The sequence below is a fragment of the Amblyomma americanum genome, chromosome 6 (genome assembly GCF_052857255.1).
Source record: "Amblyomma americanum isolate KBUSLIRL-KWMA chromosome 6, ASM5285725v1, whole genome shotgun sequence".
NCBI lineage: Eukaryota > Metazoa > Arthropoda > Arachnida > Ixodida > Ixodidae > Amblyomma > Amblyomma americanum.
This window is the reverse complement of record NC_135502.1, coordinates 69,077,335-69,091,771: the sequence shown is the minus strand read 5'-3', so window position 1 is coordinate 69,091,771 and position 14,437 is coordinate 69,077,335. Positions and strand designations below refer to the sequence as shown.

General features: G+C 46.4%; 2 protein-coding genes across 3 annotated transcripts in view; one reads left to right on the top strand and one right to left on the bottom strand.

Annotated features, from left to right (window-relative positions):
• Window positions 1-14,437, bottom strand: part of LOC144094761 (uncharacterized) — a 440,689-nt gene that overhangs the window by 124,061 nt on the left and 302,191 nt on the right. The gene's annotated exons all lie outside the window — the stretch shown is intronic.
• LOC144095314 (uncharacterized) overlaps window positions 4,447-14,437 on the top strand; it is a 149,232-nt gene continuing 139,241 nt past the window's right edge. Inside the window, exon 1 of the mRNA XM_077629088.1 lies at window positions 4,447-5,240. Within this exon, the coding sequence (XP_077485214.1) occupies window positions 4,447-5,240 (794 nt within the window). The remainder of the gene's footprint in view (window positions 5,241-14,437) is intronic.

Genomic DNA, 14,437 nt, shown 5'->3' with positions numbered 1-14,437 from the left:
TATATAAAAGAAGGTTCCTGTGCCCCCCGCTTACCCTCTCCTCACAAAAAAGGAGGCAGAACGAAAAACTAAGTAAAGGATTTGTCGATGAACGAACGTCCTTACTGTCTGAAATTACCATCGATTACCATTATTCGTGTCATGTTTTTTGATTCTTCAACCTTTAGATTCCCTCCATGTTTTTTTTTTATTTAGCTGCTTCTGCTTGCGATCGATTTTTTGCTTTCTGATTTTTCTTGGATTTCTCAGAAAACCTTGCAAGAGTCTGTTCTGGCCATGCTTTACAGCGCTCTCATGAGCAGAAAAAAATAGATATTTAATAAACCCGCGGAAAAAAAGACACGCACTTGGGAACGAACCCGAGATCAAGCGTGCAGTTCTAAGGGTGTGCTGAGTAGTCTTGCTTATTGAGGACGCCTGGCATATTCAAAATTGAAAACGGCTGAAGTGTTCATTTTTGCGTCAGGGGACAGTTATCTTGTCATGGTTCTTTCGGTTCGTCTGGACCATTAAGAATTTCGTAACTAGGTGGAAGCAATAGCACGGGGAGCAAAGTTCAACTAGCGATTCTCGGGAGTCATTTTGCTAAGTGAAGTTAAATTGGCTTGCGATATTTTCAGTAGACGAGGATGAACGTCATTTTTTTATTATTTGGGTTTCCCAGTTTTATTTTTTTGCTCTTAAAATCTGTACAATAGCGAAGCGCCCTCATTTGTTTCCTGAGATACTATGGGTGCTGCTTTAGGTGGTGTATTCGCATTTTACTTGCGTCCCAAAATGTACCTTCAAGGAAACTGTGATTACAAGGTCGGTTTTTTTTAGTAATGAAACATTATGCCATAGCTTGTAATCGCGAGATGAAACGGCGTGATTGCTGCGATCGTACTTGAAATAAGGAGGTGAGAGCCAGCAAATATTTCACCGTTATGCGCTCTCTGGCTGCAAGCCCAGGAAATCTAGAGAAACTCTCCTAGGTTGCACAGCGGCCGCCATATGGCGTTGAACACTTAAATATAATAGTTGGTGAGAACTCAGGAAGCGTTTTCTCGAACACATTTGACAGCGACAAGAAACAGTAAGAAACAATCACTATGTTTGCGCAGTCTCTCGGGCCACTTTTCTTTTTTCAAAATTACAGGTTTAAAATACCCCGTTCGAGATACGCGTTGTGCGCCACTGGCGGCCAGCAGATGGCGATAGTTGTTGAATGTCCGGTAAAGTTGGACATGGCTTCTTAGCAATGACTTACATTACGGAAAGGTGCGAATTATATATCGAGTTTATTTTATTCCGCTAAATTACACCCGCTAAATTGCTAAATAATAATTGCTGAACTAAATTATTGCCATTCAGAGTATCTTGTCAGAAATAATGCATTCCTTGTACATTCCTTTGCCGCGTTCTTATAATGATTGTTTTAAGTACAGCTTTTTTCCTCGTGTTATTAAAGAATGGAACGTGCTGCCTGATTACGTTGTAAATATTAACTCCCTCGGCGCCTTTCTAGAATGCCTGAGACCTTACCTGGACCACTCAGCAAGGCGGAAATTTGGGCGAGTTGGTAAGTGTTCATTTTCGCTAGTCCTTCGTCTTGTGTCCCGTTCGTGTTGCGCTGAGAGCGAAAATGAACACTTACCTGGACCGTAGTACACTAATGTAATAGTTCTGCCTCAGCACAAGCGTTTTATTTACCATTTCATTTTTCCTTAATGTCTTTTGTGTCGATGTCGTAGTTGTGTAATGTACCTTGTTTTGAATATGTATCTATTAGATTTTCCACTCCTGTAATAGCCGGAGAAAGGTTGACAGTATCAATAATTGAATGAATGAAATAAAATCAGCTTTCTGCAAGTACATTTCCCTAATTTCGCGGCAAAGCTTGCTTTACGAATTAAGCCACTGCGTTTTCCAGCTAATTTCAGTCCATATGAGACGGAACCTCATGAGTGAGATGAACTGTGACCTTCTGTAGCGACACCCGGTGTTCATGAAACGGGTGTAACGGTACCTTTAGGTCCTTCCTGGACGTGAGGGGAAATTTACGAAGGTCACAAGGAATGACAAGGCTCTTTCTATCACTTGCTCCGAGAGTGAAGAAAATTACCGTGGCGCTACTAGGATGCAGGCTTTGCGACACAATTGTGTTTCTCGCACCAAAGCGGCTGCTATGTCCTCGTTTATTCCCCGTCGAATTCTTCACTTATGACGTGAGTCTTCACTTATGACTCAGCTTTGAGTTGTTTGATAAAAGGACCGCCTCACTCGTACTCCTGGACAAATGTGAAAAAAAGTTCCGACCTTCAGTGCACACTCTTTCTTTTCACTTTTTTTTCCATAAGAGACTCCTTCATTATTTTTTTCACACACACACACAAAAATGAAAATCGTAGAGTACTGATTAGGCCCTGAAGTTGAGCTCTCTTCTCATGATGAAGATAAAAAAAAAGTTCGAGTAATCCTAGAATGATCCGAGTAGTGTCTCAATTAAAATTAATTTTGAACTCAGTTCCAACTTCGATTGATTATTCCAGTATTAAAAGCGCTTTTATGTTTTTTTCTTCATATACATGCCGCTGCCCAGGATCGTATAAGTGGATTCATTATTTGAACGTGAGCCCCCGTTCCCATTTTTTTTCACCCAGACATATAAACCCTCCGGGGTTTTATTCTACCTGCGCTGATAATTAGAGGCAGGTAGAAGCTGCCCTCTTTCAAGCTAACACTGAAACAGTCTTCATTTTCTGTTATGTGCATCTAAAACTCAGTCGAGCTCTCGGCTGCTCTGTTTTGTGGAGATAAAACGAATATCATTTCAACTTTTGCAGCACCGTAGAGTGACGTTCGAACACAAAGGGCAAGAAGCTCATAATGCGATGGAGTTAAGGCACTCCTGCTTGCAGTCGACTGGAAAAAAAAGAGGAGCTGGCGCCGGACGCATGTTCGTCTATCTTGCGATACGATTAGGAAAAATAATATCGTTACGGAAGCGCAGTGCCTCCTATAACACCGGTCTTGGAATAGCTCTCTGCGGTAGTAACGAGTGAAAGTAACACAAAGAGAAGTATGAAGAACCGCGAAGTACATTGTTACTGTTCCTAACGCCATCGGATTTCGGTTCGAAACGGGGTCCTACTTATCTTGCTGTTAAGGTCTAGTGTCTGCGTTTATTTTCTGAAGGAAGAACAGAAGCGGAAAGGAAAATGCACAAATACTGGCGCTGCAATAGCGCAGTTGAATAAAAGCAGCGCAGGAACAAGGACAAGAAAGAGGAAGACAGGACAAGTGCTTTTTGTTCAAGTACCAACTTGCTCAACTTGCCGTGTTACTGATATAGCGCAGTTGTTCACGAGGCTCTGTAAAACCACAGTGTAACGTTTACCGCTGGTCAAATCGCACGATTGAAAAATCTAGTCAGGCTGTCGCCGAAGCGGTACGAGCGGCGCTGTCTCCGACAAACACGGGAAGGCGTTGTTATTATTTCCGTACTCAGAGTTTTTGCGTCTTTCTGTGACAAACAGATCAACGGCATTCCGAAACCCATTTCGTCTCTATATCCTCCTTAGGTTCACTAGCACTTTTAACCCAAGCTATTCTACTCATGTAGTGGTTACGACTTTCCCAATGCGGAATAGCCTGGCCATCGAAACAGCTTTCTAGAGAAACTTGCGGCAGGCTGAGTAAAATAAGCATAAAGCGTATCGTGTGCTTTGAAGATTGAAGCTGGCGTCCGATATTCTTTAAAGGTGAGAAGCTTGCGACTGTTTTGACTCCCCGCCGCTGTTAGTGCACCCACTACCACGGCTCTTCATGGTCACCTGACCACCGTTTTACCAATGCCAACGTGTTGTGGTGCTCCCCAAGCAGCCAGCCATCGTCCCTTGAATGCATTTACTGCGAAGAAAAAATCGTCTATAGAATATGACGAAAAAAAATTTAGGAGGCGGGAAGGGGGAGAGGGGCACATTGTTGACCTAAAGTGCGTTGGGGCGTAAGCCTTAAGCGCGGCGTTGCTGCTTGTGTCGCTGATGTGTGGTTAAGATGTTAATTAAGTACACAACTGTTTGTGAATCTTAAATGCTAGAGGCACTCGAGGGCGTTTGGAAGGCATCCGTGTGATTCGATGCCTTTCCGCAACACCCTCGACCGTCCTAGAAAAGGGGAGCTACATATGCGTTGGCAGAAAGTAGCGTAGGAAGAGGAAGCCGTTCTGAACGGCTGTGTGTTGAAATGCTTCTAGCTGGAAACACCGCATCGGCCGTTGGCCGAGGTCTCCCGACACCTGAAGTTGCCACGGACTCGTACAATGTGGTCCTCCCTCGACTACCTACCGGTAATGTTGTCCTCAACACCGTCTTTCTGCGTGCTGACCTCAAGGGTCGCCCATACCGTACTCCCGACATCCGAGGCGCGCACCTCCGTGAGATTCTGTGTATTTTCGAGTACCAAATGAGCCACGTTTGGACGGTTACCTGCGAGAGCAGTTCCTCAAAACAGAAGCTTATTGACAAAGCAGAGTTCCATGTCAAAGGTCTGAAATGTATCGTGTTTGACCCAGACACCAAAAAAGTGAAGCTTAAACTTCTATGGCTCCCGCGCTATATGGAACATCAGAGGATTGTGGAAGCTTTGGAGCCTTTTGGAACTGTACAAAATATCGAGCGTGAGAAGTGGCGGTGCCCCGGAATGGAGCACATGGAAACAGCAAACCGTGAAATCTCGCTCACGCTTAAGGACGGAGTGTCTCTAAGTACAATTCCTCACACGTTCAACGTTTTCGGGGTACAAGCTTTAGTTGTAATCTCAGGCAGGCCTCCGCTGTGTCTTCGTTGTAGCCGTGTGGGCCATGTACGGCGTCAGTGCCGTACGCCTCGATGCACCCAGTGCCGACGCTTCGGGCACACGGTAGACAACTGTGTTATGAGTTATGTTGACGGGTTACGCCAAGGCAACTGGGCACATGAGGATGAAGTAGTGTCAGAGCACATTATGGATGTGTCGGGTGTTGTGGTAGCGTTGGGTGAACTGAGTCATGAGCTCCCAACAGAAGATGGACCAAAGGCTTCTGCACCGGATAACGGCAGTGGTCCGCCTGCCAATACGGACAAACAGGATTCTCCGTCTCCAGACCCAAAGCCACCGGACCCGGGTCTGCCAGGGTCTATTACTTTGAGTCCTGTGCTTGCTGCTCAGGAGCCACCTGTCCCCCAACGATCACGAGAGCTGAACACCTCTTCTGTAGAGTCAGTGGAGGCGCTACAGCCAATGAATGTGCGACATGCCTCCTGCGCCGGCGATGCCCCTTCGTCGCCGGAGTGCAGCAGTGTGTCGCCTGAAGTGTCAGCTTCTAGTGTGTTCGGTGCCCCGTCGGCTGTCAGCGTGGTTGCGAGCGACGTGGTCCACTCGGCTTCATGGGACGAAGCATTCGCTGTCTCAGAAGAGGCGATGTACAACAGCGCACCTCTGAAGCGTCCTGCAGATGATGAGGTGTGTGTCGATGGCGATGAGCAGAAGGCACCTGGTGTGGTGGCATTGGGAAGGGTCACCTCAAAACGAAAGGCAATGTCTGCCCTACAGGCCACTGATTTGCAAGCCGGCCACCCTATTACAGGGGATTGCCTTCAATAAGACAAGCACCAAAAATGGTGGACGTCACAGCATTTCAGGTCGCTACCCTTAACATTAGGGGTTTGCGTAATCGTCGAAGGCAACATCAGTTACGGTATCTTTTAAACAATTGGGGTGTGAGTGTGGCAGCCATCCAGGAAACCAAGCTGTTCTCTGATGAGGAGACTAAAGCTGCTGTCGAGCTTTTTTTTGAGAATTCAATGTTATCGTTAGTCACTCGAGAGGCTTATCAGGTGGGTGCATGCTATTCCTGGCCAACACACTCGAGATTACTGCCGTGTCGTATAGCACAGATGATGACGGGCTAGTTACATGCTGTGACCTCGCGATTTCGGATGTACAGTGGCGAATTGTTTGTGTTTATGCCCCTGTAAAGCAGCCTGACAGAAGGCTGTTTTTCTTGTCACTAGTCGACCATTTGCCCACGGATCGTAAAATTATGCTGTTGGGTGTTTTCAATTGTGTTTGTAGGGATGAAGACCGCGCAGTGTTAAGTAAGCGATATGACCCTACTGCTGCTTTACTTACTGATTGGCATGCGAATACAACCTGGTGGATGTTGGGCAAGATAAGGGACATAGCATTCATTTCACTCATTTTCAGTGCTCCTCTATTACTCGGCTTGACAGGATTTACGTTTCAGCAGACATGTTATCCAGCGTTTTTGGTTACTGGGTGTGGCCCATATTCTTCAGTGGTCACTGCATGGTGTCTCTTCAGATAGGGAGGTACAGTCGGCGCATACTACATCCTCGATAGGAGCTGTGGAAGCTGAATAGCTGCCTGCTCTCAGACTAAATCTTCAAACGTGCGGTATCTACTTGCTTGAAGGACACGTGGTAACGCGGTGATCTCTCAGTTTTGCAAAAGTGGTACTTATTTAAACAAAAAAAAAAACATTGCCCTTGAAGCCTCAGAAATAATCGCGTTTTTGAAGAGACGTCACCTTCGAGAGCTCGGCCGTACTTTGGTAGAGCTACATGAGTTAGAGAGGATTAGCTCAGGTGCCTACGTAGAAGATATCACTGCTGTAAAAGCAGAGCTTCAGCAGTTTGAAAGCGAAAGATACAAAGGGGCCTTTGAGAAGATCTAGGACCCGTAGATTTCTGGATGAGCAACCATCTCGTAGGGCCCTGAGTGATGAAAGGCAGACTGCTCTAGCTAAAGAAATATTGGAAATTCAGTATTATGGTTGCACATACAGCGATGGTTCTGGTATTGTTGACGCTTTCTTTGACTATTATCGCAAGCTGTTTGGTGGTTGTGCGGGCACAAATGTGACATCAGATTACAGTCACTTATTCAAAGCCTTGCCCCGACTTGACGATGAGCAACGTGCAGTAGTGGAGGGGCCTATCACTTAATTAAATCTGTCATCTCTGACCTGACGGCCCAGAAATCTCCTGGGCCGGACGCCATTACTAGCGAATTCTATAAAACGTTTGCTACTTGCCTAGCGCCTGTCTTGATGGAGGTTTTCCAGGCTTCTTACGATGTTTTTTTTTTGCCCCCCCCCCCTCACTTTCTATTCTGGGCATACTTTATTAACTCCAAAAAGCACACATTCAAATCGGTTGGAAACAGTTGAGGGATATCGTCCAATTTCGCTCTGTAGTATAGATTACAAATTTTTTGCAAAGGTTTTTTGTAATCGTCTGCAGCTAGCTGTCGCTCACTTAATAGGCACGCATCAGGCCTGCGGTATCAGAGGCCGCAGCATCCAAACCCATATTCTATTGCACGTTCAGTGGGGGCGACAGTATCAGATGAGGTAGGACACGTAGCTCTAATTCAGATTGACCTTGCCAAGGCCTATTATAAAATGCGTCACGATTTGTTGTTTGCGGTCTTAGAGCAAGCAAATATTGGAGCTGTTTTACTTAGGGGCATAAGATTGTACTATAAGGAGTCCTATAAAAGGCTAATTGTTAATCAAGAGCTAACCAAACCTATTCCATTAAAATTATCTGTTCGCCAAGGCTGTACATTATCGCCTTCGTTGTTTGCCTTGTATCTTGAACCACTTTGCCTCAGTATTATTACCTGCACATCAGTCGTGGTTTCTCCCTGGCGCAGTGTGAAATTAAGATTTTAGCCTGTGCAGATGATGTCGCCTTCTTTTGTTGTGACAAAAATGTGTGCTTGAGGCATTGCATTTGACTGAACATTTTTGTGAGTGATGCGGCTCTCAATCTAGATAAATCCAAGGGGTTTTGGTCGGGCCATTGGGTTACTACGCCAAGTCATTATGGTGGCATAAGCTTGGACTGCGGGTCTCTTCACAACCTAGGGGTTCCTGTTCACCAATTTCGCAACAGTGGCGCCTACTAGGATTCACAGATAGGCTCCATGAGGCGACAAGCTCAGGCTTGGACGGGTAGGGAACTGCCAGTGTTTTCTCGGCTCAAGTCTGCAACATTTTTTTATTTGCAAAACTTGTCTGTGTGTTGCAGGTTCTCCACTGTGCGAGGAAGAAAGTGCAGGTGATGCAAATAATATTTGCTACATTCGTATGGCGTTCCCAATGGGAACCAATGCGTCGCGATAACCTATTTCTTTCTCTAGAGTTTGGTGAAATCGGCCTTGTTCACTTATTCGTGCACCAACTTTTTTCGCGTTTTTTCTTTTTCAAATCGTGAAACCACTGTTTTTTAGTAGCTGTGCTTATTAGGCGTCTCGGTGCTCATTTGCCTTTCCTATTCGCACCGACAGGACACACTCGTGAGGGGCCTTTATGGGATTCGTTAAATAAGTTGCTGAAAGATCCAAGTTCCTCACTGTCCGCTTTTCTTTAGACTTCCTGTATAGCCTCTCCAGACGGCAGATGACTCAGGCACTTACAAAGTATTTGTTCCCTGTACCGTTGTATCGGCAACCTTTTCTGGAGTTTCTTGACGCCAGTGTTTTAAAACGTGTTAGGCGAATGTGCACTTCTGCCGCGAAAACATTGTTTTTTAAGCTGCACAAGTCAACGCTGCCTGTGAAGGCAAGGCTTCATGCTAAAGAGATGCTTGCACCATGGACAGTGAATTGCCGCATGTGCAATACACCAGAGACAATTGACCATTGTTTTATTCTGTGCATTGATGCTATATTCTTCTCGGACATTTTACAACGAACAGTTAAGAAGGACATTGACATCCCACCCTATATTATCCGTTTTTTGCCCGTAGAGAAAAACTGCGTTGTGCCATATGATCTATTTATGATTCTGGGACTATTTAGTCTCTGGAAGAGCCGCATGATGAACCGCCACGCCGAATCACGACGGTCGTCTAAATATTTGTTTCTCGAACCATGCGCTTTGGTGCGGGGAGTAAATGCTGCCCTTCCAGAGCCGCCTAGCTGGCTCCCCTATTTGGATGCATGTGTGTGCCTCCCAGACTTTTGATATTTTGGGTAGAGTAGGAGTAGGGGTAGGGTGGCCTGGTGTTTTGTGGCGTAAGCGTGCTTTGACTTTTATTTTATATTCATGCAATAAAGAAAAAAATGCAGGAAGTAGCGTAGTCATTAGTACGCTCGGCTGTGGAACCGAAGGATGGTGGTTCGAATCATATCGTGCACAATTTTTTTTATTTCTTATCGAGTTGAAGAGCGTAACGGACGGACGGACGCGAGCATGAGCCATTAAAGGCTTTCGCCTTAATAAGTGTGCCCATGCTGCCTTTAAAGCCACCCTTCTTCTTCCGGTGCGCAAGAAGAGGGCTTGCAGACTAGTGCGTTATTAATAAGGTAAACTATACAGCTTGTACAGACTTCTCCCGAAGCTTATGGACGCTAGCTAAGAGCTGTGCCAAAATCCTGATCACTCACTCCACTCACTCACTCACTCACTCACTCACTCACTCACTCACTCACTCACTCACTCACTCACTCACTCACTCACTCACTCACTCACTCACTCACTCACTCACTCACTCACTCACTCACTCACTCACTCACTCACTCACTCACTCACTCACTCACTCACTCACTCACTCACTCACTCACTCACTCACTCACTCACTCACTCACTCACTCACTCACTCACTCACTCACTCACTCACTCACTCACTCACTCACTCACTCACTCACTCTGTCATCTATCTTTCTCCCGGACTGATCAGATTTTCAGTTACGATACGCTTGATTAGTGGGTCTATTAGTGATTGACTGTAACCCACTTTCTTCCTCGCACTGCACGCGGACACTTTTGTTTTGCTTATTAAGTTTTCAGACTGAGACGCATCCAATTTTGGCGCTTAAGTACTCTCGCGTTCAATAACCTGCCTCTGGGCGAATGCAGCGAAGCTAGCGGGGGAAATGAATGTACGCGAGAGAGAAACCGACGACTAATTTCGTGGCGAAAGCGAGACCTCGTCGTGTGCAAGTTGCAGTGGTGTGCCGTGATTAGGCCAATAACGCCTGGTTCCGCGCACGTCGCCACGACGCGCACGCCGCAATCGCAAAAGTACCAAAATATCGCAATATCCACGGCGACCACCTCACGTCGTTCTTTCCGGCAAAAAAAAAACAAAAAAGACATTATAGTTCATGGCATGCACGAAAGAAAAGAATATAAGCGGGTAGAAAGTGTACGGAGGAGGGTTGTTGCTGAGGGTGAGAGGGGGGGGGGCGGAAAAACTGACGCGGAACGCTGTACGCTGGCGTGATTATCGAATCAGACACCTCATTTCGCTCCCAGCCAACGCTCTAGCCGCGGACCAAAGAGACGGTAATGAGCTTTGAAAGCGTGCGAGCGCAAGCGTGCGCTCAGAAATGAACGACACACATCGAAACGACGAGGCATTCCCGGAGTTTGGGATAAAATAAATCGCTCGAAAACGTTGCTATCAACGAACGATAGTGCAAAAAAAAAAAAATCTCCGAAATCTTGTATTGTCTCTGGCGTACGTTGGCCCAAAAGGAAGGCGATAAAGGCAAGAAAAAAATGCAGAACGGGGGTTTTGCTGATTTATTTGAGTTGCGCTCAGGTTTTGCAACCTGCACCTGCCTTTGCCTGCATGCCCTTTTGTTCGCGTACGTGGGTGGTTCAGCAGAAGGGAATGGAGAGGGCGCCGGTGGTCGCAGAACGCTCGAACACCCAAGGTGGCGGGGATAGGGTTCTTGTTTCGACAGATTTAAAACTTGTTTTCCGCTCTGTCTGGTGGTGCTCCCCATCCTCATTTTTCGGTCTCCGCGCCTGCACCGCACGTCTTTCGATCGCGTTGCTTCGTCGACGCCTGCATGCTCTCAGCCACCCTTGTTTCTCTATTTCTCAGTGATGCATTTCTTCTTTATCCTTTCGCGCATCCTGGACGAAACATAAGTACGCACGTAGCTACAAACCCGAGGGAAGAAAAAAAATACAAAAAATGCGGGAACAATCTGCCGCGGAATCTTCGCCTTTCCGAGTAGGTGTGTGGGCTTTGTTTTTAGGCAGCCTTCACATCCTGCCGCTCGCTATTCCCTTCTTCCTTCCCCTTCTTCCTCCTCCTTACCCATTCTCTCTTGCTCTCTGGACTCCATTGTTTTATGTATGCCGTGGGGTGGAAAATGCGAGGGTGGGAATATTTGCGCTCTCCGGACGAAGTAGAGTGTCTACATCGTTTTGGCGAGAGGAGCCCAGCTTGCGCGAGTGGCTTTTTAAATTTTTTTATTGCTTCTCCTTTCTCGCAGTCTTTCCAGTCTCGCGATGCCTGTCCGTGTCTCGCGAGGCGGATAATTCACGGAGGGGACAAAAGTTAGATGGAGGATAGATGCGACAAGGAGGATAGATGCGAGGAGGAAACACGAAAAGAGGGATCTAAGGAGTGGATGCGCAATGTGGCTGCGAACGTGCGCAAGAAGGCGAGAGGGAAGAAGGTCTTGTAGGACGACGAAGCAGAAGCAGCCTCCTGCGCGCACAGATTGGCATTCTCTCGCTGCCAAAAAAAAATTAGAAAACAACCCAAGCCTCGGTGATGGGGTATAGAGAATAAGTTTCGAGTACAGGCGCGCGAAAAAAGAGAGAGAGAGAGGGGTGGTCGGTTGCAGGTTCGATGCAAGCAGCAAACAGATTTTGCTTTTTGCCGGCGTGATAGCATTCGTTCATGTACGGCGCCTCCTTTCACGGCCGTCGTCCTGTTCTCGGGCATGTTGATTTTCTCTGCCTTCAGTGCGTGCGCGTGCACTTTCACAAGCGTGCGTTGAATGTGACTCTCTTTCGCGATTAGGAGAAGTGAGCCTGCGTCGACGCGAGCGCTATTTCGTTTAGAGCGATTCAAGTTCTGTCTTTTGCTTTGACGTTGGGCGACGGGTTCGTGTAGCTCCTGTTCTATTCAGACTCAGTGACGGTAACAGGTTCTGTCGTTAATGCCGCGCGAGAGAACGGGTGTATCTTTCAGTTTCCTCGTGTATTTGACGGAACTAGAACTATTAAAGGTAATGACTGAAAAAATAGGGAATGTCGAAAGGTTTTTTTATCGCTACCAAATTTAAATTTAGGTGGCTTACGCGAACAGGCGCACAGTCCATCTCATGTCTGGGAATAGAATTAGGGCTGAGACGGGAATACAGACTTGATAAAGAGGACATTGGACTGAATGAGGGTCCTCGTTGGCTCTAGACTTACAAATTATTCTGTCTCTTTTATTCTTAACGTGACACCGCGAGAACCCTTCTCACTGTGTTCAGGATTCTGCTTTAGAAACACAGACGAAAAAAAAAAATGTTGCCTGTGCCTCGTGGCTTTGTGCCACGTGTAACCAGTTTAAAGTGAATCAAATCCTGTACTCTATTGGCATAAAAGCTTAGTACAGGTTTTCATGCACCCTGTAATTCTATCAGCAGGCCTTCTGTTGCATTATCATTGTACGTTGGAGCATCCTATGTCGTCAAGTCGAACGAACTGGGCACACACAAATCGACGGTGTAGACAAGATTTTTATCCTCTTTCAGATAACATGAGAACTTTACCTCGTATAAGTCTGCCACGACGCCCATCGGTTGGCGTTTGTTTCAGCATACGTTGACAAACGTAGTAGTATTTAGGATTTATGTTGAACCCAATGTAAGCTTCCGAAAAGCCTGAAACAAAATGACTAATGACTGCATAGTGCATCTGATCGGTTTTATGTGCGTATAATGTTGCGGTTAGGATACAAACGGGTTAAATTTCCACTGCAACCACGAAAAAAAGAGTCGATTACTGCAAAAAGAAAACGTCTCACTGCTCCAACGATGCACTCAGAGAGCGGCAGCGACTGAAAAATGTCCAGGTCGCCAAAATGCGGTGCCCCACGCCGCCGGGCATGTTGTAAACAAAGGACGCCTGATGAGCAATCTGCTGTCAAGGATGCAAAAGCGAGGAGCAACCAGAAAAGAAAAAATAAATACAGCGTCGCAAAGCCAGAAGCCGCACCCAAATTGCCCCCGTCTCCAAATTACTCGCATGACTAGATATAAGTGAGGGGAAGAGCGTATGGGATGAGGAAAAAGAGATGAACAGAAAGAGTGCGAGCGAGGAAAAAAAATAAAAATAATAAATATAACAGAATGAGCAGCGTTTGTCGGCATTATTGCGGAAGAAAGGAGAGCGAGAAGTCCGCTCAGGACAATGGGCATAAAATAGGACCGTAATTGTACTGCGGAGGCAGGAGGGCTTGCTGCGTCGACTCAGAAGGAAAGGCGTGCAGATCTAATTTACATGAAAAGCGAAGAAAAATAAGATAGATAGAGAAAGAGGTAGAGACAGAGCGAAGAAGGGGCAAATAATGAAGTGAGGAGACGCGCAAACACAAACACGCAGACGCTTGTTCGCGCTCAGAGAAGTTGGGGTGGTGGAGAAGAGGGCAGAAGAACGCCCGTGTTCAGCGTGCGCTTGCTCCGGCCATCCTCGACTCGGTCTCCTTTGGGCTTGAAAGATGAGACGAGAGGCCTTTTTTGTTTACCTTAATTTCAGCGCCACTCCCGTTTCTTCTTTCATTTTCTTTTTTTCACCTTCGCGCGGCACCATGAGCGACTCAAGGGACAACAGGAAAGGCGATGAGGGTGAGAAAAGGAGAGGGTAGGAGAGAGAGAAAGAGCTCCTCCAGCAGAAAGAGTGGGAGTCTTGTTCTGTCCACACGCTTTCTGTTTCGACGAGTTTTCGAAAGCCACTTTTTCCGGCCACCAGGACGCCCTTTCATAACTCTTCTTACTTCTTTTCTTTTTTTTTTGGTTTGCTTTATGACTTGCCTGTTGGTCCCTCTTTTGGGAACGCCCCGCGCCGCCTTGGTCCCAATGGTTTCGTCACCGCTGTCAGCACCAAGCTAATACATTTCCTTTTTGTATTGTTTTCTTTTCACCTCTCCTTTATTGTGGTGTAGCAATTCCTGTGTGTATGTGTGCGTGCGCACTGTTGAGTGAAGCTTGACTCGGGTGGTGTTTTTTTTTTCGACCCTCTCCTGTGTTTTGAGTATCCGATACATTCGCTCCCACCTTTTACTGTAGAAAATGCTCGGCAGCGCGAGCTGGTGCACTGGTGCTGTGCTTTTACTTTTTATTGACTGTCTATAAGTAGGCCTGGGGTATTGACGAATACATATTTGGAAGCCAACAGCCCATGTACGTTGCTTGACACTCCTCTCTGGAGTCAGTGCCTTGTTCGGTGTCAACTTCTCTCCATTCTGCCCTTACAACAATCCTTACCCTTATGTCCTAAATTACTCAAAATAGCAAAACCTGCAGTACGACGCCATCTTAGCTGCTATTTTTCAGCAATCTATTGCTACGGGCTGTGTTCCAAACAAGTGGAAAATTGCGCGTGTCATTACCGTTTCTAATCTGGCAATTCTTATAAACCATCACACAC